This window comes from Podarcis filfolensis, assembly GCF_964270895.1.
Source record: "Podarcis filfolensis genome assembly, chromosome: 14".
Lineage (NCBI taxonomy): Eukaryota > Metazoa > Chordata > Lepidosauria > Squamata > Lacertidae > Podarcis > Podarcis filfolensis.
In genome coordinates, this window is record NC_139616.1 from 19,692,531 (window position 1) to 19,716,700 (window position 24,170).

At 47.4% G+C, this 24,170-nt stretch overlaps 1 protein-coding gene across 15 annotated transcripts in view; it reads right to left on the minus strand.

Moving 5' to 3' along the window:
* The window catches only part of AKAP13 (A-kinase anchoring protein 13), a 252,720-nt gene that overhangs the window by 135,976 nt on the left and 92,574 nt on the right, over nucleotides 1-24,170 (minus strand). For all 15 annotated transcript variants that reach the window (XM_083586086.1, XM_083586079.1, XM_083586080.1 and 12 more), the window contains 3 exons: nucleotides 22,963-23,113; nucleotides 14,719-15,015; nucleotides 579-762 (listed from right to left, as the gene is read on the minus strand). In XM_083586086.1, coding sequence (XP_083442212.1) covers nucleotides 579-762; nucleotides 14,719-15,015; nucleotides 22,963-23,113 — 632 coding nt within the window. The remainder of the gene's footprint in view (nucleotides 1-578; nucleotides 763-14,718; nucleotides 15,016-22,962; nucleotides 23,114-24,170) is intronic.

Sequence of the window (24,170 nt, forward strand, 5' to 3'; positions counted from 1 at the left end):
TCACTGCACAGTGGTACCTCAGGTTAAGTACTTAATTCGTTCCAGAGGTCCGTACTTAACCTGAAACTGTTCTTAACCTGAAGCACCACTTTAGCTAATAGGGCCTCCTGCTGCTGCCGCGCCGCCGGAGCACAATTTCTGTTCTCATCCTGAAGCAAAGTTCTTAACCTGAAGCAATATTTCTGGGTTAACCGAGTCTGTAACCTGAAGCATATGTAACCTGAAGCGTATGTAACCTGAAGTACCACTGTACTCAGAATGTTGGGGTGCATTTTAATCTAGCTTTTAGCTTATCATCGATTTTAATTATTTCCTTAATGTTTTTCGTATCTGTTTTAACTGTCCTCCTGTTGATATTTTCATTGTGGGTTTTCTTTGGAGGGGGGGGAGGAAACTGCTTTGAGATTGTAGTTTTTTAAAAACAATCCATCTTATGAAATGAAATAAAACAACCTCACTGAAGCTGAGCAGGTAAGGTCTGGTCAGTGCTTGGATGAGAGACCACTCAGAAACCCCTCGAGTATGACGTCAGGATATAATAAACAGAATCGGCACGGCAATCGGAAAGTCAGCCTTACTCTGTCAGGAGTTGATGCAGCTTCTGATATCCCTTCTCCAAGGCCAAGCTCACGGGAGTGGCTCCTTCACGGTTGGGGACACTGAGGGCTCCTCTTCCGCCTGGCTGTTGCAAGAGGAACCACGTAAGTCGCAGCAGTCCAAGCCTTACAGCAAAATGCATCAATGTCTCCCGGGGAACATTCTCTGAGAGGAAGAAGAAGCAGAAGGAAACAAAAGGTGTTTAGCTTTAATGCCATCTCTAGAAATCTCCATTACTATAAGAAGGTGGAATGAGTGAGTGAACATTTGCACTCTCTTTCTCTCACATAACACACACACACACACACACACACACACACACACACAGAGTCAAACGGCTGGTATTAAAAGCCAAAGTGCCATTGTGAGCCAAGAGGAGCTAATAATTAAATCAGTTGGGAAACATATAACAGAGAGCTTATTGGCTCAAACTCAGAAGTTGTTGATCATCTAGGCCTGATTCAAGGTGTTGACATTCATCTAAAAAGCCCTAAGGTAAAGGTAAAGGGACCCCTGACCATTAGGTCCAGTCACGAATGACTCTGGGGTTGTGGCGCTCATCTTGCTTTATTGGCCGAGGGAGCCAGCGTACAGCTTCTGGGTCATGTGGCCAGCATGACTAAGCCGCTTCTGGCGAACCAGAGCAGCGCACGGAAACACCGTTTACCTTCCCGCTTGAGCGGTACCTATTTATCTACTTGCACTTTGATGTGCTTTCGAACTGCTAGGTTGGCAGGAGCAAGGACCGAGCAATGGGAGCTCACCCCGTCGCAGGGATTCGAACCGCCGACCTTCTGATCGGCAAGTTCTAGGCTCTGTGGTTTAACCCACAGCGCCACAATAAACGCTTTCTATAATACCTGCCTGCCTTAAGATCTGCTGTGATTCCAACCGGGTCTAAACTGAGGTAGGTGGGAGGAAACAGGGGTATGTGCCTTGGGGAGCAGGTTAGTGGGTGACAAACTGCGTCCTGCTCAGCACCCATGATGATGCAGACACGGTGGGTGGGGGCAAGCCCTTGTGTGCTGGGTGACTTTAATTTGGCCCCCAGGGCTGAGGTTCTCCAACCCTACTCTGAAACAAGATACAATACAACCTCTCACTCAGTACGCAATCTGCACTTAAATGCCACCATGCACTGTCCTGTTCCCAAATCAAGTAGGTAGCTAAGAGAATTTCTACACCACCTTAAAAGAAAAGCTGGCTTACTGCCTTCATTAGCAGGCTGTCTCTCTCCTTCTCATATCCCATTTCAAATAAATCAGGATTTTGGCATTGCTGAATGCAACTCAAACACACTGGATTTTTCCAGGACGTAGTAAGAACAACAGGCAGAAAACACTCCAGAGACAGAAAAGAACAGTCCAAAATTCTCTCGCACAAAGGAAATACAAGACATGTAAACAAAGCGGGCTTCTTGTTTGTTTGCAGAAAGACCTATTTTGCAGTGCAGCTTTTAAGGAAACAGGATTGCCTGAGTTTGTATTGAGCATTACTTTTTTATATACTGCACTTTGCAGAGTACTACAGAGCAGTTCTCTGCACAAAGGAACATTATTTAAGGACACACAAACATATGCTTTAGGTAAAAAAGCTTCTACAGAAGCTTGCAAAAATCAGGGGGTTTTTTATCTTAAAGATATGGCACAAAAGGAAAAAGGGATGAGGAGGGCAGCAGTCCAGTTTGTCTAATGAGTAGCTGGGATGGAAACAATTTAGGTAGCCAGATTGAACAGCCAGCACTAGGTGAACAGGTGAGTGATGACCAAAGGCAGGGGTCGGCAAGGTTTTACCGCCTGGGCCAGTCAAGTCCCGCAGAGATCTCTCTGTGGGCCGGAGAGCATGCGTGCAATTTCCAGCATCTGGGCATGCGCAGACACGATTTGCGGCTCTGCAAAAGTGAGTTCCCATGCCGTGCCGGTTTAGCGCAGTGCACAGGGACTCGCCAAGTGGGCAGCTCGGTTTGGGGGCTGGTTAAACTGCCCCTGTGGGTCACTTGTGGTCCATGGGCTGCAGGTTGTCGACCCCTGACCAAAGGCATCTGGTCTTGGCAGAACTTATAGGATAAGCACTGCTTCACTCTCCTCCCTCTGTTCTGTGTTCAACACAATCTAGCAGTATGTGTCCGCATCTTCTGGATGACACCTAGCAAGGTCCGAAACAGAATGTTCCTTACCATATTCTCTCCCCATGGATGACAGACATCACCTGATAGTTTGATAAAATTAAGTTTGAGCTGATAGGATGTTTTAGTCCTGCCATTTCAATAATAATAATAATAATAATAATAATAATAATAATAATAATAATAATAATTTATTTATATCCCGCCCTCCCCAGCCGAAGCCGGGCTCAGGGCGGCTAACAACAATAAAACAGTACAAAAGTACAACACAAACAACACTCTAAAATCATTCATTATAAAATTAATTAAATTCAAGCCACTGGCCACCATTGGGCCAGAGCTCCGCGAAGATTGCCGAGGGAGGGAGTCAGGCTGTGCCCTGGCCAAAGGCCTGGTGGAACAGCTGTCTTGCAGGCCCTGCGGAAAGATGTCAAGTCCCGCAGGGCCCTAGTCTCTTGTGACAGAGTGTTCCACCAGGTCGGAGCCACAGCCGAAAAAGCCCTGGCTCTAGCTGAGGCTAGCCTAACTTCTCTGTGGCCTGGGACCTTCAAGATGTTTTTATTTGAAGACCGTAAGTTTCTCTGTGGGACATACCAGGAGAGGCGGTCCCATAGGTACGAGGGTCCTAGGCCGTATAGGGCTTTAAAGGTTAAAACCAGCACCTTAAACCTGATCCTGTACTCCACCGGGAGCCAGTGCAGCTGGTATAGCACCGGGTGAATGTGATCTCGCAGTGAAGACCCCGTAAGGAGTCTCGCTGCAGCATTCTGCACCCGCTGGAGTTTCTGGGTCAGTCTCAAGGGCAGCCCCACGTAGAGCGAGTTACAATAATCCAGTCTGGAGGTGACCGTCGCGTGGATCACAGTGGCTAGGTCAGGGCGAGAGAGGTAAGGAGCCAACTGCTTAGCTTGGCGGAGATAGAAAAATGCCGCCTTTGTTATAGCTGCAATCTGCGCCTCCATGGAAAGGGAGGTGTTGAAGATTACACCCAAACTCTTAACGGACGGTGCTGGCACTAATTGCGCCCCCGCAAGAGATGGGAGTTGCCCCCCCAATCCCATATTGTCCCGTCCCAGCCACAGGACCTCTGTCTTCAAAGGATTTAGCTTCAACAAGCTCCCACGTAACCATCCAGCCACAGCTTCCAGACATCTGGTCAGTGTGTCTGGGGCCGAGTCAGGATGGCCATCCATCAACAGAGTTGGGTGTCATCGGCATACTGATGGCAACCCAGCCCAAAACTCCGGACAAGCTGGGCGAGGGGGCGCATAAAGATGTTGAAAAGCATCGGGGAGAGTATCGCACCCTGAGGTACTCCACACACCAAGGAGTGGCGCGATGACAATTCCCCCCCAAGCGCCACCCTCTGTCCCCGACCAGAGAGAAACGAGCGCAGCCATTGAAGGACTGTGCCCTGGATCCCCACGTCGGCAAGGCGGTGGTCCAGAAGTTCGTGATCGACCATGTCGAAAGCTGCTGACAGATCTAGAAGAATCAGCAGCCCCGACCCGCCTCGATCCAGCTGTCTACGAAGATCATCTGTTAGGGCAACCAGAGCCGTCTCGGTCCCATGACCAGTGCGGAAGCCGGACTGGAATGGATCCAGATAGGTAAATAGATAGGTAGATAGATAGATAGATAGATAGATAGATAGATAGATAGATGATAGATAGATAGATAGATGATAGATAGATAGATAGATAGATAGATAGATAGATAGACAGACAGAAAGAAAGAAATAATAAAATCTAAAATTCTATCTAAGTTTCGAGCTGGTTTTAATGTATGCATTGTTTTTTGTTGTAAATTGCTTTGAGTTACATTTTGTTTAAAAGACGGGGGGACTAATACGTTCAATAAACAAATAAAATCATCTTGTCTGTCTCAGTCTGTAACCAACTTGAAAGAACTCATCTGCACTACGTGGAATGTATTGCACAGCATTTATCATCTCTGCATTTAGAACTCCTGAGGACATTTTTTATTAATAATGGTAGCATTATAAATGATGTTTGCTTCTGCTACCGCATAGCTCGATAGAGCACAGCTGCAGCAATTCAATCAAGCAAAGATCTCTGGAAGAGCACCTTGAGCGATAATAGCAGTGATTTATGAGTTTATATAAAACAGGTTGGCTATGAGACCCACACAAGAAGTTTCCAGTGAGAAACCACAACTCTTTCTAGTTTGTCAATGAGTTAACTGTGGTCTCAAGTGTACAGATATAAGTCAGGACCGTGTGTTTACTTGGCAATGATGATGATGATGATACCTTGGTTCTTGAACGGCTGGGCTCCCAAACAAATCAGCTCCCAAACGTTGCAAACACGGATGTAAGTTTGCAAACGTTTTTCGGAAGCCGAATGTCTGACGCAGCTTCCGCTTGAGTGCAGGAAGCTTCTGCAACCAATCGGAAGCTGTACCTTGGTTTTCGAACGGTTTCAGGAGTTGAACAGACTCCCGGAACAGATTAGGTTCAAGAACCTAGGTACCACTGTAATAGGAAGCTTGTGCTCACTTCTGTGACCTGTAAAAAATATATACCAAAATGCCATTTTAAAAATCTGCTTCTTACTATTTTCCATCATTTCTATCTGTGGGCTGTTAGGCTGCTGAATGAAAAGATAACAACAGGGCAACTGACTTTCGGGTTTGGTGGGTATGCATCAGTAAACAAGGGGGACTAAGACTAAGAGAGCTGAGTGGGGGGTCCTCGTGTAATCTCACTGTATACAAGCTGTACAAGTGACAATTAAGTATTTCAATTTCAATTTAGACACAAGAAAGGGAGTGGGTGAGGGACACAAGAAACTAAAGACGGGTAGCACCTTCCAAGTCTTGGACTTTCTATACCACCAAACCAAGTAAGTATAGCTAATCATAGGAACATAGCAGCATACAAAGCTATCTTACACCGAGTTACACCCAGTGCTGTTTTTCTAGAAAAAGAGGTTCCAGAACTCACCATGAACGCCTCCCTTGTTCCCTTATAATGGCAATGGCGCCCACCTGAGAGGTGCCAGAGTTGAGTTCTGGCTAGAAAAAAAAGCCCTGGTTGCATCATTAGTCCATCTAGCTCAGTATTGTCTCCACTAAATGGCAGAGGTTCTCCGGGGGGGGGGGGGGAGGCGTGTTTAAAGGAGGGAATCATTTCCAGGCCTACCAGGAAATGCCTCTGGAGGCTACATTTCTGGCCTTCTGCATGCAAGGCTGAAGCTCTGCAACCTTTCCCTCAATGGAAGCTGATGGGAGTTGGAATCCAAACATTTCTGGTACCTGGAACTGCCCTGAGATCTACAAGTATAATAATAATAATAATAATAATAATAATAATAATAATAATAATAATTTATACCCCGCCCATCTGGCTGGGCCTCCCCAGCCACTCTGGGCGGCTTCCATAAAAACCAAAAATACAGTAAAATATCACACGTTAAAAACTTCCCTGAACAGGGCTGCCTTAAGATGTCTTCTGAATGTCAGGTAGTTGTTTATCGCTTTGACATCTGCTGGAAGGGCGTTCCACAGGGCGGGCGCCACTACCGAGAAGGCCCTCTGCCTGGTTCCCTGTAGCTTTGCTTCTCGCAATGAGGGAACCGCCAGAAGGCCCTCGGCGCTGGACCTCAGCGTCCGGGCAGAATGATGGGGGTGGAGACGCTCCTTCAGGTATACTGGACCGAGGCCGTTTAGGGCTTTAAAGGTCAGCACCAACACTTTGAATTGTGCTCAGAAACGTACTGGGAGCCAATGTAGGTCTTTCAAGACCGGTGTTATATGGTCTCGGCGGCCGCCCCCAGTCACCAGTCTAGCTGCTGCATTCTGGATTAGTTGTAGTTTCCGAGTCACCTTCAAAGGTAGCCCCACGTAGAGTGCATTGCAGTAGTCCAAGCGGGAGATAACCAGAGCATGCACCACTCTGGCGAGACAGTCCGCAGGCAGATAGGGTCTCAGCCTACGTACCAGATGGAGCTGGTAAACAGCTGCCCTGGACACAGATTTGACCTGTGCCTCCATGGACAGCTGTGAGTCCAAAATGACTCCCAGGCTGCGCACCTGGTCCTTCAGGGGCACAGTTACCCCATTCAGGACCAGGGAATCCTCCACACCTGCCCGCCTCCTGTCCCCCAAAAACAGTACTTCTGTCTTGTCAGGATTCAACCTCAATCTGTTAGCTGCCATCCATCCTCCAACCACTTCCAGACACTCACACAGGACCTTCACCGCCCTCACTGGTTCTGATTTAAAAGAGAGGTAGAGCTGGGTATCATCCGCATACTGATGAACACCCAGCCCAAACCTCCTGATGATCTCTTCCAGCGGCTGCATGTAAATGTTGAAAAGCATGGGGGAGAGGACAGAACCCTGAGGCACCCCACAAGTGAGAGCCCAGGGGTCTGAACACTCATCCCCCACTACCACTTCCTGAACACGGCCCAGGAGGAAGGAGCGGAACCACTGTATGACAGTGCCTCCAGCTCCCAGCCCCTGAAGACGGTCCAGAAGGATGTTATGGTCGATGGTATCAAACGCCGCTGAGAGATCCAGCAGAAGTAGGAAACAGCTCTCGCCTTTGTCCCTAGCCCGCCGGAGATCATCAACCAGTGCGACCAAGGCAGTTTCAGTCCCATGATGAGGCCTGAATCCCGACTGGAAGGGATCCAAATGGTCCGCTTCTTCCAGGCGTGCCTGGAGTTGTTCGGCAACCGCTCGCTCAATCACCTTGCCCAAGAATGGAAGATTTGAGACTGGGCAATAGTTGGCCATCGTGGCCGCATCTAAAGATGGTTTTTTAAGAAGCGGTTTAATAACCGCCTCTTTCAGCGGGTCTGGGAAGGCTCCCTCACGGAGGGAAGCATTCACCACCCCACGAAGCCCATCGCCCAGTCCTTCCCGGCTAGCTTTTATAAGCCAGGATGGGCAAGGATCCAGGAGACAGGTGGTTGGTTTCACTCGTCCAAGCAGCCTGTCCACATCCTCGGAGGTAACAGATTGGAATTGATCCCACTCAACTTGACTAGACAGAACTCTAGCACTCTCCCGCCCCGGCCCTGCTCCCACGGTGGAGTCTACTTCTTCCCGAATCTGAACTATTTCATCTGCAAAAAACTTTGCAAAATCATTGCAGGAGAACATGTGGCCCGTACTGGGCCCAGATGTTGCAGGTGGTTCCGCTAAATTGTGAACCACCTAAAAAAGTCTCCTGCTGCTGTTTTCTGCAGATGCAATAGAGGCGGCGAAGAAATTCTTCTTCGCCGTCGCTATCGCCACTTGGTAGGCTCGACGTTGAGCTCTAACCTGTGTCCAGTCAGATTCGGAATGAGTTATCTGCCACCGGCGCTCTAGCCATCTCAACGATTGTTTCATTGCCCTCAGATCCGTGGAAAACCACGGGGCTGTCCGGGCTCCATGCAATCGGAGAGGACAGTATACAAATTTAATAAATAAGTAATGCCTATAGGCAAGAAGGAATTATATAGCATAAGTTTGGAGTGCTCTGCCCCTCATCTGTGCCCAGGCGTAGAAATACAGAGTTCCTGCAGGACAGGAATTCGTTGTCCCACCTCTGCAATCCCTCAGCAGTCCAGTAATTATTATTTTTTTGGAGATTAGTAACTTTTGCAGGCTTATAATTAAAAGGCTTATTGTCCTACTTCTAAACATACCCTCACAACCATGAGGCCCAGAAGCAGCTTGCTTTGTTTTTACAATTAAAGATTCAGGTAGGTAGCCATGTTGGACTGACACAGTCGAAACATAAAAAAATAAAAAATAAAATTGCCCAGTAGCACCTTAGAGACCAACTAGGTTTGTTCTTGGTATCAGCTTTTGTGTGAATGCACTGAAGAAGTGTGCATGCACACAAAAGCTGATACCACGAACAAACTTAGTTGGTCTCTAAGGTGCTACTGGACATTTTTTTTTAATGTTTTTGCAATTAAAGACAGAGGTTCTTTAATTGGGCTCTACATCCCTCACAGGTGCCACAAACTCCTGGACTCTTGGAGGCTGTCCCATTTGGGCGAACAGGGTACTGCCCCCCAAAAAACCTCAACCAGCCCCCAGCTGCCTACCTCCTTACTTACAGCCACTCCAGTATTGCCCCTTGTATAACTCAGCAGGGAGAACAGTAGGGACAAATCCAGAATCAGTTGGTATTGCCTGTGATTTGCTGCAGCTTCACCTGCAGTTGGGATCCCTGCCTTCTGCCCCACCAGCCCCAATGGGCACCAGCAACCATTACAGACACCTGGTTGATAAGGACATCCAAACAAGATCTAGGTTGCCACTGAGGTCATGAAGAACATCTCTCCTGCTACCTGGGGCTCCTGGAACATTTCACCAGCTCCTAAATTTTGCAAACACTTTGGCATACACATCGTCAGAACATAAGGACCTTGTTTCAGTGCTCTGAGTCAAACAGAATTTGCTGTGTGACTCAAAAGCACTTGGGCTCCTTAACCTGTGCTCACAAGCCAAAAAAAGGTTCCTGGGTCCTGGCACGCCTCCCCAAGCATATTTGAATTAAACTTGGCAGGAAGCCACTGCAGCCTCACCCCGATAAGAGCCGAACAAGGAATCAACACCTTGTGCGCTTGGTAGCAGGTTTCAAACACACCTGGAACCGTTCAGAGAAAGGAACGCAATTGATCTTGTTCAGAGGCAATATTAATTTGAAGACAGGTAATCTGTTCCTGTCCTGGCTAGAAATGCTGGGGACTAAACCTAGGGCCTTTTGCGTGCAAAGCAGATGCTGTACCACTAAGCTACCCCTTCCATATCCTGCCTCAGGGTCAGCTCAATAAATTTTGGCACCCAAGGCAAGCCACGAAATGGTACACACACACACACCAAGCCAGGGAAGAAGCGGAAAGTGAAACTCTACATCAGGAATGTGTGTGGGGGTGTGAAGATCTGCATGCAATGTGTTGCTTGGGGGTCGCATCTGCTGCCCTGGTGGGTCCTGCCACCTGAGGTGGTCGCCTCACCTTGTCTCATGGGAGGGCCGGCCCTGTCCTGCCTCCATCAGCAGCTCTGAACTGCAGGTGGCAACGTTCTACATGCAAAATCACTTTTTTCACAACACAAGGGATGAAGAAATCCACAGGCACAGAATCAGCTTTCTGGTGGCATTTAACTCCGGGATTAACTTCCAAAATCCTTTCTAATTCTCAGGAACCAGAGCAGATCCTTTCGGTGGCTCATTTCCAGCCTTTCTGATCATGTTCCAATATAACCTTTGGAGCTCACTTTCTCAACGAGTTGAAATCTGGTCACCAGGCAAGTCTTTCCAGATACCATCAGCTTAACCTACAGCAAACATAGCTCCCCCAAACAAATTTTATGTGCAATCTCCCCATGTAGCTAATTTTCTCTTCTTGGGGCTTCAAACACCTTTCTGCACCCTTCTTATGCCATTTCTTACTGATCGCATTTATCCCCCGCTCCCAAGGAGCTCAAATTGCATCCGCTAGCTCTCGCCCGGCACAACTTTTTAGAATAATTAGGTCAATAACGTCCTTAGGAGGACAACCAAATTTAAGCACAAATTCAACCCACAGCTGTGAGGCATTCGCAAGCTTTTTTGCAGAGAAAGTCCTGTTGCTCCGCCGTGACCTCCCTGCCAATTTAGATACAGTGACTGAACAGGAGGCCCCCTCAACTGACTTCAGGTCCAGTGTTGGACCATTTTGATCGGATACTCCCTACTGATGTGGATAGATTCCTCCAAGTTGGTAGACCCACCACCTGCCTCCTTGATCCGTGCCCGTCTTGGCTGATTAGGGAGTGACCAGATGTTGCGCGGACCGCCCTGGTTGAAATTATCAATTTGTCCCTTGACACGGGGACATTCCCAGGGGAACTGAAGGAAGCAGTGGTGTGTCCACTCTTAAAGAAAACTTCATTAGATCCCTTAGACCTATCCAATTACCGCCCAGTTTCAAATCTTCCATACCTGGGTAAGGTAATTGAGAGAGTGGTTGCTGAACAGCTTGATAGGTTTCTGGAGGAAACATCGGCATTAGACACATTTCAGTCCGGTTTCCGTCCTGGTTTTGGGACGGAGACGGCTCTGGTTGCCCTAACAGATGATCTCCGTAGACAACTGGATCGAGGCGGGCCAGGACTGCTGATCCTTTTAGATTTGTCAGCAGCCTTTGACATGGTCGATCATGATCTTCTGGACCACTGCCTCGCAGACGTGGGGATACAGGGCATAGCCGACAACTGGCTGTGCTCTCTTATCTCTGGTCGGGGACAGAGGGTGGCACTAGGGAGGGAAATGTCGTCGTGCCACTCCTTGGTGTGTGGAGTGCCGCAGGGCGCAATTCTCTCCCTGATGCTTTTTAACATCTTTATGTGCCCCCTTGCCCAGATTATCCGGAGCTTTGGGCTGGGCTGTCACCAATATGCTGATGACACTCAGCTCTATCTGCTGATGGATGGCCACACCGACTCGGCCCCGAACACAGTGACCAGATGCTTGGAAGCTGTGGCTTGATGGTTTCGTGGGAGCCGATTGAAACTAAATCCTTCGAAGACAGAGGTCCTATGGCTAGGTCAGGATGGCATGGGGATGAGGGACCAACTCCCTTCTCTTGCGGGGGCCCAATTAGTGCCATTGCCTTCCGTTAAGAGTTTGGGTGTAATCCTTGACGCCTCCCTTTCCATGGAGGCCCAAGTTACAGCAACAGCCAAGGCGACATTTTTCCACCTTCGCCGCATCAAGCAGTTGGTCCCTTACCTTTCCCGCCCCGACCTGGCCACAGTGATCCATGCGACGGTCATCTCCAGGCTTGACTACTGTAATTCGCTCTACGCGGGGCTGCCCTTGAAGCTGTCCCAGAAACTCCAGCGGGTACAGAATGCTGCAGCGAGGCTCCTTACGGGGTCTCTGCCATCGGAGCATATTCACCCAGTGCTTTTCAAGCTGCACTGGCTCCCGGTGGAGTACAGGGTCAGATTTAAGGTGCTGCTTTTGACCTTTAAAGCCCTTCACAGTCTAGGACCCGCGTACCTGCGGGACCGCCTCTCCTGGTATGCCCCACGGAGAGCCTCAAGGTCCATAAATAACAACACTCTAGTGGTCCCAGGCCCTAAGGAAGTTAGATTGGCCTCAACCAGAGCCAGGGCCTTTTCAACTCTGGCTCCGGCCTGGTGGAACGCCCTGCCTCATGAGACCAGGGCCCTGCAGGATCTGATTTCTTTCCGCAGGGCCTGTAAGACAGAGTTGTTCCGCCTGGCCTTTGGCTTGGAGCCAATTTGATTCCCTCCCTCCCTCCCTCTCTTTCTTTTTTCTTTTCCTTCTCCTCCTGCGATGAGGCTACATTTTAATATTTTAATGTTCCATTATTATAATGTTGTATTTTATTTTTGTTTTTAAGTTGTAATCATTCATCTTGTTTTTATTATTGCTTGTAAGCCGCTCTGAGCCCGGCCTTGGCTGGGGAGGGCGGGGTATAAATAAAAAATTATTATTATTATTATTATTATTATTATTATTATTATTATTAAAGTAGTGCTCATGGTCCTCCCTCTCCACACAACAAACATGGATTGAGCGCAGGCCCACAAACATGCCCAAGACCCTTCAGCATCACACAGGGATCTCGTGAGCATAAGAAGAGCCTGCTGGATCACGCCAATGGCCCATGTATCCCAGCATCCTGTTCTCACAACATCCAACCAGATGCCTGAGGATTAAACCCTCAAGCAGGACCTCTGAAAACAAGAGTTTTCTCCTGCAGTTTTCAGCAACTGGTGTTCAGAAGCATTACTGCATCTGTCTGCCTCTGAAAGAGGGGAGGTTGTTTTGTCTGGTGAGCAGAAATGCTTATGCTGATGGAATGATCTCCTTAGTGCGTGTGTGTGTTTTTACTGTGTCACTGACTTCCACCTAAAGAAATAAAGCAACGTGGCTTAATTTAGGTCCATTCATTTCAATATGTCTACTGTAACTTGGATGCAGCCCATTGGCTTTGACATGCTCAGTGTGATTTTTGGCTCTTGAGCAGCAGAACAGCTGGATCACACATTGCTTTGGGAAGACCCTCCATCCCGCTGTGTGTCTGAAAAATCTTTTGTTGTGTGGCATGGCGGGGGGGGGGGGGCGCAACTATTATCAATGCCAAGCCTAAAGCTTGGGTGTATGGAAATTGCAGGACTCCATCAGGCCTCGTCTCCAGTCTCTTGGAAGCCCACTTCCACAAGGACAGGGGATGGCCAACAGCCTAGATGGCTTCAAAAGTCAAATTCAATGACTGCTAGCCAGGATTGCTTTGCATGGCACCCAGTGTCAGAGGGAGCACGCCACTTGCTACCACTTTAAACAAACAAACAAAAACCTGCAGTTTCCCAAAAAGCATTTAGATGGAAAACAAAAGTATGTTCTTGCGTTGGATGTTAGCTTTGGAATATTTTGCCCCTGGCTGTACCTTATTTCACCCACCACCACCCACATTGCTGGGCCAGAAGTGGAATTGGTTAGTTGGTTTTCCAGCCTGTCTGACCTCTGCTTATTCCAGCTAAAACCACTTCATCCCCCCCTATTTCTTAAGTGTTGAGTGGGAGGGAATGTTTATTTAGGGAGAACAGTGAGATAAATGCACACATACTCCCATAATCTCATACATGTACCTCATTCTCCAAACACCCATACTTATGTCTCCAAACAGCACCACTCACACACGAAAAACCAAGGTACTGAAGTGCAGAACATATCAGAACAGAAAACCAGAAATGTTGGTGCCTTTTCTCTCTACGCATATAGTTCTCAGAGTGGTTAAGTAGTCAGTCCCTCTTCGCCCACAACGGGGTGAGCTTCCATTGCTCGGTCCCTGCTCCTGCCAACCTAGCAGTTCGAAAGCACATCCAAGTGCAAGTAGATAAATAGGTATCACTCCGGCAGGAAGGTAAACGGTGTTTCCGTGCGCTGCTCTGGTTCGCCAGAAGCGGCTTAGTCATGCTGGCCACATGACTCAGAAGCTGTACGCCGGCTCCCTCGGCCAATAAAGCGAGATGAGTGCCGCAACCCCAGAGTCGGCCACGACTAGACCTAATGGTCAGGGGTCCCTTTACCTTTAAGTGTTGAGTGGGAGGGAGAATAATTTCTGCCCCTGAATGTGGAGGCAGAGCATAGCTAGTAGCCATTGATAGCCTTATCATATGTTGCAAGAGCTCCTTGAGGTAGAGCTTCCTGGCAATTGGAGGTTTTACAGGAAAGAGCTGTGGCTCAGAGATAGAGCATCTGCTATGTATGCCAAAGGTCCAAAGTTCAATCCTAGCACCCCCTGGTAGGGCTGGTGAAAGACCCCTGCCTGAAACCTTGGAGAGCAGCTGCCAGTCAAAATAGATAATACTGAGCTATTGGTCTGGCCCAATAGAAAGCAGCCTCCTCTCTTCTCAAGTTTGAAGAATGAATGAGAGGATGTAGAGCACTCATGGGTGGTTGATTATGTAGTGCAAGCACGTCATGGCATGCAGAGTGGTTGGGCTTCAGTTTCAAGAAAGCCCACTGAATGCAAACATTGTGACCACTCAGAAACAATTGCTGGTTCAACCGCGGCCGCTTTCCTCATGTTTTCCTTGTTTGCATAAAGAACAAATGGTGGTTACTATACAGTAACTCGTGAGCAGCAGCCACAGGGGGGGTGGAACAGGAAACAGCCAGGCAAAGAATCAACCACCATTTAAGAGCATCCCATTGTAACCTGAAGATTCCCCACATATTCAAATCAGCACAGAGGTCACAATCCCAATTCACCCCTGAAGACATTTTCCACAAGTCACAGAAAGAAAGAGGCAACTGAATGGAATCATTTGCAAGAAAACTGAAAAAAGTTTTGTTTTTTTTAAAACCCAATATCTAAGTCCCGTTCAAATATTAGTGTCCAAAACTCATTCAGGTATTTTAATTTAGATTTTCCGCTCTACCTTGACATTCAGTTCCATTTAATTTGGCAACATGGATATAAAAGGATCTCGACAAACCATCTTACCATTTGCAGTGTGGTCTGCTCCCAGCACATTCCACCCAGCCGGCAATTTCAGATGACGAAATGCCAAAGCCACTTTCTCATCCAGGAAGTCCACATCCCCAGCCGGCGGCCTGGACTTGTCCAGGAACCTCGTGAAGTTCAGAGCCTGCTGGTTGCCAGCGCAGGTTGCCAAGAACTGAGCTGCGTCATAAGCTTCATCCTGAACAAACTGTAGGCTGTCCTCTGCCACCACCAAAAGAGGGGAGCCTTGCTTGGCAGCGCAGAGAGAGACTTTCACCGTCTCGCAGCAATCGTGGCCTGTGGAACAAGAACGGACACAGCTGACAGTCTCCATCTGCAAAAAAAACCCTTTCATTGGACCCTAATTCTACTCCTAAAACCACATTGCAGTCAATTATTCCGCCGTAGCATCTACATGATGGATTCAAATGCTGCTTAAACATTGCGCCAGCTTCCTTTCAGATTTGTTCCGCTATGGGCAAAGAAAACCATTGTGGCAGTCCCATGCTTATTAGTACTGAGGAAGAATCTCAGTTGCGCACCACAATGTAATGAGCCTGGGATTAGACTAGATGGGGTTTTGTGGTCATCTCCAGTCCTGTGATTTTAAAGCGGCAAGATGGGATTCTGTAGGAAACGAGGACCACAAAAATTATCAAAACACTTCCTTTCTTAAGTAAATAGCCTAGCCAGGTCTGTTAATTAACTGCTTTGTAATTAAGCTAGAGAAGGGTTCCCATCATTCCTGACCACTGGTCCTGCTAGCTAGGGTTGATGGGAGTCGTAGTCCAACAACTGGAGACCCAAGTCTGGGAAACCCTGAGCTAGCACAATGAGTTGCTACAGACACTAAATAGCTAGAGACCATTCTAACAGGTGAGAATGCACACAGATCATGGCACTACAACTACCAAGTGGGTTTAGGTTTCTTGTCGGGGGGGGGGACCACAGGGCAGCATTGGTGCCAGTGTGGTGGAGTGCTTAGAGCACCAAACCAGGCCCTGGGAGACCACAGTTCAAATCCCCCATTCAGCTATGATATAGCACACTGGGTGACCGTGGGTCAGTCACTGCCTCTCCACCTGACTCACATCACAGGGTTGTTTGTGGGGATTAAATGAGGAGAACCGCATATGCCTCCTTGAGCTTTGGGGGGGGGAATATAAATAATAGAATTGTAGAGTTAGAAGGGACCCTGAGGATCATCTTGTGCAACCCCCTGCAATATGAAGCAGACGCGCTGCAAGGTGGGTGTGATGTGCCCAGAGTGCCACCTCCAAGGGGGGTGACAAAATGCTGTCAACGGCGGTGAGAGACACTGTTGCTTTGGCGAGCGCAGGCTTCCCGCTGCCAAAATGATCTGCCCGCCGGCTCTCCCTCAGCTGTATGGCGGCCGGCAGGTTTCTTGCCGCAAGGCACGCAATCTCCCCAAAAGGAGATGAGGGAGGCGGGAGTAAATATTTGAACTATTTGAAAAGCAATTGTAATAAACAGATTATGCTAGTAGGATTGCAAGAAGTTCTGTAAGGAGGACTTTGTGAAATACTGCAAGGAAGACTATGAAAAGAATTATTAGTTAAAGACAATTAAAAGTAATAGAGAAATTAAGAAATGCAGAACAAGTCATAAAGAACGGAAAATCTTCAGAGGTTGTTGATGGAAGTCTAAAATATTGTATAAGATAAGAAGTTATGTTAAATGATTGTTGGAAATGATATATTAAAAAAAAGTACACACACACACACACACACAGAGGAGATGAGGGAGGCAGATGAAGAGCTAAAGGGTGGCATGCAGATTAGAGCCCAACATCGCCATGCATTTTATTCTCTCTCTTTTTCGAGTGCGTGTGTGTGTGTGCGTGTGTGTGTAAATCTCAATTGCTGCCCCCTTTCTCCCCCACCCTGGCTGACACGCACCGGGATCATGCCACCCCCCTCCTCTGGCCACGGTGCTGGAGAGAGAGAGGTATGCATGCATGCACCAGCGAGGCCTTGGCCTTAGGATCCTTGGCGAGGCGCTTTCAAAAACTTTGCCACTCCGTTTGGCCCGCCTCTCTGTCCTCTCTGCAAACCCAAATCCTTGTGGGGGACAGAGAAGGAACCGGGGCAGAAGCTGTTGCTTTGGCGCCCAGCTCCTGCTTGGAGGTAAACCTAGCTGCAGCCGTCAACGGCTGTGAGAGACGCTGTTGCTTTGGCGCGCGCAGGCTTCCCGCTGCCAAAATGGTCCGCCAGCCAGCTCTCCCTCAGCTGTATGGCGGCCGGCAGGTTCCTCGTCGCAAGGTACGTGATCTCCCCGAAAAGGCTCAACAACTTTGGTCCCCCCCAAAAATGAAATGAAGCCAAACCATTGCTGCAGGCAAAAAGAAAAAAGAAAAAATCAAAGTGGGGGGGGGGGGGAGAGGTGACAAGAAATTTTCCACACCAGGTACCACCTGACCTTGCTCCGCCACTGATATGAATCTGCCCCATACGGGGATTGAACCTGCAACCTTGGTATTATCAGCACTATGCTCTAACCAACTACACGCAATAAATAGATAATGAATATCTTATGAGCCTAAGTACTTGAAGGGGGAGAGAGGTGGGGAAGAAACAGCATGTTTGGGGCACGTCTTTGAACTTAACCGTCCAAGCAAGTTGTGCAGACCCAGGAAACGCGTGACGAACTTCAAACAACACGCTGAGAGGTGGAAGTTTCATATTTTCAGCACAGCCATTGTTCCATAATTGCCAGCCCAGCCCCCTTTAATAGTCAGGTTGGTGACTTATGTCCTCTGCAGGCTCTGTACCCTCCCTCTTTCCCCACTGCTGCACTGACGTCACGACTCCTTGTGCCAGAACAGCAGAGACCATTCACTAATTACTGGAAAAGTTGCTCTGCCCCATTACCTCAGTCTCTGACTGTGTGAATCAACTCTTATCCTCCTTTTCTCTTTGTTTTTAATTGCATAAATGGAGTCGGATCCCTCATCGCCCCCTTGCCACCGCCCTCGCTTGGGACAGTGGCAGGCGGGAATGTTCCTTTTCCAGAAGTACAGAGAGGAACTTTGCTCCCAGTTGAAGAGATGAACCCCCCCCCCCCCTCAAGCTGAAATTACAGGCTCAAGCAGACTAGGAAGTTTTAAATAATTGTGACTTCACGAGCAAGGAAAAGGAAGCAGCTGGGGTTGTTCTTTACAGCAATGACTGCATTTATTTCTTTAACCTAGGGGGGAAAACTCAGCTGCTTCGCTCCTCCTGCGCTATCGGGGACTAAGCCATAGTTTTGCTGGTTACATCTAAACCCTGAACTGTGGCTTGTTCCCCCCCCCCCAAAAAAAAGCAAACAAACCATAAGCAAGAAAAAAGACATTGGTTACAGCATGTGAAAGGTCTGGAGCCAGACAAACCATGAACCCGGGTTTGTTCACAATTCTAATCCAAACCATGGCTTAGCTCTGGTTAATATGACAGGGACGAGGAGCAGGGGAAGAGGAAAGCAGCCATAACTTTCTCACTGTGCACCAAACCATATTGTAGCTTCCAGTTATGTGTGAACGAGTATTATTAAGTACAGGGGCAGGGAATTGGGCTGTGAGAAGGGTCACGAATACACACACATACCTCTGCCTATTTTCACCAGTGAAATTCTGGGAGGGGATGCAGAACTAAGCAGCATCTGAAAAACCCCAGCTTTCAGAGACTTGGACGAGGTGACAAATTGGATTTGATCAGATCAAACGCATATCCGGCTACAGCAAAGGAGTTTAATGTGTTCCTCGAGGGCAACATGTTCAGTCCCTTTCAAGTGCTTTGATGTCCCCCCCTTCCCTTACAACTGACAAAGATTTGAGGCCAAGAGTGGGGGGGGCCGGGGCCGGGGGGGGGGAGATAAGTTTTTGACTTTGGCAATTAGTTCAAAAGATCAGGGGAGCTATTCCATAATGAGCAAGCGACTCCAGGAGGCCCCAGAACCTGTCACTTGAAATTGTCTGCCTAGTTTCTGCAATAGCCGAAAAGAGAAAAGAATTACGAACACAAAATAGGCCTTGGTAAGGCTTTGCACTACAAATGTAGTCAAATGCAGAACCAAAACCAACTTGTTAAAAACTGCATAACCCTCCACCCCACCCAAATATGGGAAATGTTTAAATTTAAATTAGGTCTCCTGCACTTCCAGAGCTCTCCTCCAAACAAAATGCAGCCCTGCTGCCACTGGGCAGAGAAACTAAACCAACGATTTCGCAGCAAGCTGCAGCTTTTCCTCCCATATTTATTTTCCCATCTCCGTCATGGCTGGTCTTAAGTGGAATTTAATGTTGTGTGGCGCATGCATTTTATTGTTTGTTTGTATGCACTGTAATTTCAAAGGACAAAGGTAGAACAGAATACAGCAGCACCTCGACTTACGTTACCTTTCAGTAACGTAAACTTCAGGTTGCGAAAGCGGCAAACCCGGAAGTGTTTCGCCGCCGCACATGCGCAGAAGTGACCCCTCCGGTTGCAGAAACCTCGGGATCCGACTGGAGCTCCGGAACAGATCCTGTCCACAACCGGAGGTACCACTGTAGATAGATAGATGATAGACAGATAATAGATGATAGATAGATAGATGATAGATAGATAGATGATTGATAGATTGATAGATAGATAGATAGATAGATAGATAGATAGATAGATAGATGATAGATAGATGATAGATAGATAGATAGATAGATGATAGATAGATAGATAGATAGATGATAGATAGATAGATAGATAGATAGATAGATAGATAGATAGATGGCCTCCAATATGACAGACCCTCCAAGTTTCCCTATTTTTCATGCCTCTCCCTAACTTGTAAATGTACTTTTGGCAATAAATAGTTAATTCCTCACTCTGGACACCCCATGCCTGTCAGCACTGTGACACTGTCCGGCACTAGGAAAAACCACAGGTCGCAGCCAATGCTAATCCTTCTCAGAGCAGAGTCATTTTTGCAAATGACTAATTTAAATTCATTGATTTGACTGGATCTACTCTGAATGGGTACCACTCCGGCGGGAAGATAAACGGCATTTCCGTGCGCTGCTCTGGTTCGCCAGGAGCGGCTTAGTCATGCTGGCCACATGACCCAGAAGCTGTACACCAGCTCCCTCGGCCAATAAAGCGAGATGAGCACTGCAACCTGAGTCGTCCACAACTGGGCCTAACGGTCAGGGGTCCCTTTACCTTTTTACTCTGAATAGGATTAGCAATCGATAAAACACCAAGACACTGCTTGCTGATTTTTGCATTTGCGCAGCAGGGATGAGCTCCTATTCTCCTGCGCTATGCAAGAGAGAAGGGGCTCACCGCAATCCCCTCCATATACACACAGCTGGGCTGAGTTTTACACGTGAATGAATTTCGGAAGACCATGTCGCCCCCGCACCATTTCTGGTCTATTCCCCTTCTCAGTACCCTTAAACTACACTTTGTAGAATTCTTTGGGACTCTTTAAAGAGGCATGACACTGCTTTAAATGCAAAGTGCAGATAGGGCCTTAGTGTAAAACGGACCTCAATTCTGTGGCCAGTTTGAGTGTTTGAACCCATTGGCCTATCTTTCGAGATAGGGAAGGCAACAAAAGTCTAGACAGGCAAACAGCAAAAAGTGGCGCAGCCCACAGTTCAGCATTTTGGCTCGCGTCACGGTCAGCCGTTTTCCGAACGAGTGGTAGCCATCCAAGCAGGCTCCTTTATCGTCAAGCTGCATGGAGACAAAAACACTGCTGTAGCTAAACAAGTGGCAGCTGGAAGCCAAGCTCAGCGCATGACTTCATGGCCTGTCCAGCCAGGAGTGGAAGCCGACCCGTCCAAGAGCTCCTATTTTGAGGACTCGGATCTCACAGAACAAACAATAGGCGTTCAGCTCCAGCAGCTATTTTTAAGTTTCCACAGAAAAGGCAGGATAGCATTGCCTCTGCAGGCAACCGCAGACAGCAGCTCACCAGGGCTGAGGTCTGGGGTCGCAAATCTCAAAGTGTATAAAACTAGATTAGATATCTCTGAAAAGCACCCTTGTGTGTACATGCACCACACTAAAAGTAGTTTAGGACCTGAAAAGGGGGGGGGATTTAACTTTGGCCATTTAATGTAAAAGATGTGCCTCAAAGCAACTTAAAGGTAAAGGTAAAGGTACCCCTGACTGTTAAATCCAGTTGCGGATGACTCAGGGATTGCACACTCATCTTGCTCTATAGGCCGAGGGAGCCGGTGTTTGTCCGCAGACAGCTTCCGGGTCATGTGGCCAGCATGACTAAGCCGCTTCTGGCGAACCAGAGCAGTGCATGGAAACACTGTTTACCTTCCCGCCGGAGCGGTACCTATTTATCTACTTGCACTTGACGTGCTTTCGAACTGCTAGGTGGGCAGGAGCTGGGACCAAACAACAGGAGCTCACCCCGTCGCGGGGATTTGAACTGCTGACCTTCTGATTGGCAGGCCCTAGGCTCTGTGGTTTAGACCACAGTGCCACCCGCGTCCCCAAAGCAACTTACGACAGCATAAAATATGAAAGAGCTAAAAAATCAGTTAAATGTCAGAAAACAAAATGCAATCAACAAAATTATTTTATTCAATAATACTGCAAAAATGGGAAATCCTACCCCAAACATTTACCAGCAAAGCTATGGTTTCTTGACTTTACTGTAGGGGGTCAGTAACTGGTATATCCCAAGCAAAATCCAGCCCCATTAGAGTTCCTCCTTGGTCTCCCAGGCAACACATATGCACATATTGCTCCAACTGGACTCCTTAACTGTGTGTTTCTGGGCCCAATTCAAGTTGCTGATGTTAAACTCTAAAGCCCTAAATGGCTTGGAACTGGGTTGTCTAAAGGACTGCCTATGCCCAAATAATCCTGCCAGTTTATTAAAACCAACTACTGAGTACTTGCCAAGACAGTCAATTAGATTGGTGGGCACAATAGATAGGGCCTTCCCTGTGCTGGCTCCCATAATTATAGAACTCCCCCTCCAATGAGCTGCACCCAACATTTTCTGTCTGCTAGTGTGAGGGAACTTGTGTTAGTGAACAGGTAAGCTTTAATGTCGCACGAGAGAGGCATCAAATGTAGAAGCTGCACTAGTGGGAAACATTGTGCAATTCATTGTGCATTGAAGTCACCAGCAACCTTTGTATTCTCTTGTGCAACAACATTTCACCAGCAGAACAAGTACCACTAAGTGACTTTAACGTAACACTAAATTTGATGCAACCCCACGAACTATCTCTTCAGTACAGGCCTTCAAATGTCAAAGACCCATTTGTTCTCGTGTGCCTTTTCTTTCTTTCTTTCTTTCTTTCTTTCTTTCTTTCTTTCTTTCTTTCTTTCTTTCTTTTAATGCCACTGTCTTTATGTAATAAAAGTTAATGGTCAGCCCCTTTAAGGGGCCTTCTAAGAAAAATTCTTGCTCAACAGGGCTTCATGGTGCTCTCTTTTGCCTTTGGGGTGGGGAAATGATGCTATGTTTCATACGAAAGGGTATTTTTTAAAAAAAGAAAAATCAAGGCCACATGACTGCTGCTTTCAAGTGACCATCTCTTACACAACTTGTTTACTCTTGTGGTCTCCCAGGACAAAGATTATTTCATAAAAGGAAGAAGGGAAGAGAATTATTTTTACAGCAAACATTTAAAAACTCACAAGAAATTGAGAATGGGTTGCACCCTGGGCAAAAATAGCAAAATTAACGTATTTATATTTATTAACCTAATTGAACGAGAAGGTAGAAAGCATGCCACTTTTTTAACAAAGCTGCAGATCTTCATAGGCAACTCAGTTAAGAAGGGTGCAGCTGCCCACACAGGCTGTTCCTTGGGTTAAGCAACCACAGACACACCAGGGGACCCTTGCTTAGCCATGGTTAAATGGTTGGGAGAGCACTGAAGATTATGTGCTCCCTTTGCTGCCCCATCGCTTCCGCAGCTAAAGTCGCCCCATCTATCTAAACCACAGCTGATGTTCCCCAGCTACACATCATTTCGCCGGGCTGGAATGTGTCCTTGAATCCTGATAATGCCTATTGCTTGCCAGGGAGGAGGATAAAGGGTGTGTGTTTATAGAAACTAGCCTACTGTACAAATCTAAAGACCCCCAATTTTGCCTCTGGTGCTGCTCACAAGCTGCCACGGGCTGTCCAGAGAGGAAGGCTGAAAAACAGGTCCCCTCGCTTGCCCCTGGCTTATAATGGTAGATTTGCGAGTGATCTTTTTTGTAAAAAAAAACAACAACTTACCAGGAGCAATGGTCTCCAATGTCCCTGAATCAAGCTTCCTAGTGCTGGTGCAGTGCTGAACGGCGGATCCAGTAAACACAAGGTAGAAAACTACATCATCGCTTCCAGCTTTGTCATCCTCAGTAAGCAATACGGTGATTATGCAGTCGCCCTAAGAGGAGAAGAAGAGCATAAGGATTTAATATTTCTGGAATTTATTTTTTGCATTTCTGGCTCACAGCCTTGTGAGAGAAGGTGACTGCGAGCTTCATGGTTCAGAGTGGGGATTTGAACCCTGGTCTCCCAGGCCCTAATCCAATACTTCATCCATCCAAAGGTCTGGGGTAAAGATACAGTCTAACAACCTCCTTTCCTTTTCCCAAGAAGCACATTTAAAATAAAATGTGTTGGGTTTTTATAATAAAAAGGAATACACAAAGACACAGCCAAAGAGAAGCAATAATTGACTCCTTTCCGTGGGGAGAGCAAAGTCCATTCAGCTGCTACCACCAGGATCAAGCTGTCAGCAGGCACTGAGGAATTCTTGCACACCTAATCACCAATAAGATAAAGGAAGCATGAATAAAAAACATCAGACCTGGAACTCCAAGACCAGAGTTCAGGTCCCCAGTTACAAAGCTCAGCAGGTGACCTAGGGTCTGCTCTCAGTCTAGTCTACCTAATAGGATTGCCAAGGGGAGAAATCCACACAGTGCCCTAAATTCCTTACGGAAGGGGGTCTGGTACAGATGAGATACTTAGTGCATGTTTTCCAGCTGCGAATACTTAGGAAAAATTACCACCACTGGTTCTTTCTTTCTTTCTTTCTTTCTTTCTTTCTTTCTTTCTTTCTTTCTAAGTAAAACTGGGTCCAGAAATATGTTTCCCTCCCACACACATAATAAACCCTGTCAGTAATATAAATTCACAATTTCTGGTGTAAGGTTCACGGTTTTAAACAACTCTGGAGCTAAAGCAAAGCGCAGATGAATTCCTGTAACCTAGGAAGGCAATCTGTTTCCAAAAGCACTGCTGCCCTCAACCCAGAGAGAGACGTTTTAATTCATGCATGTTTACCTTTCCTCATTTATTATTACCCAAATAATGTCATCTGCTTGAGATCACTACCACACAAGGTGGTTATTATAACCCCGGTTCATTTGAAGCAGCCAAGCCGGGCAGCCAAACCCCATTTGGAGAAAAGTCTCCCAAGATCAAAAGAGCCTCTG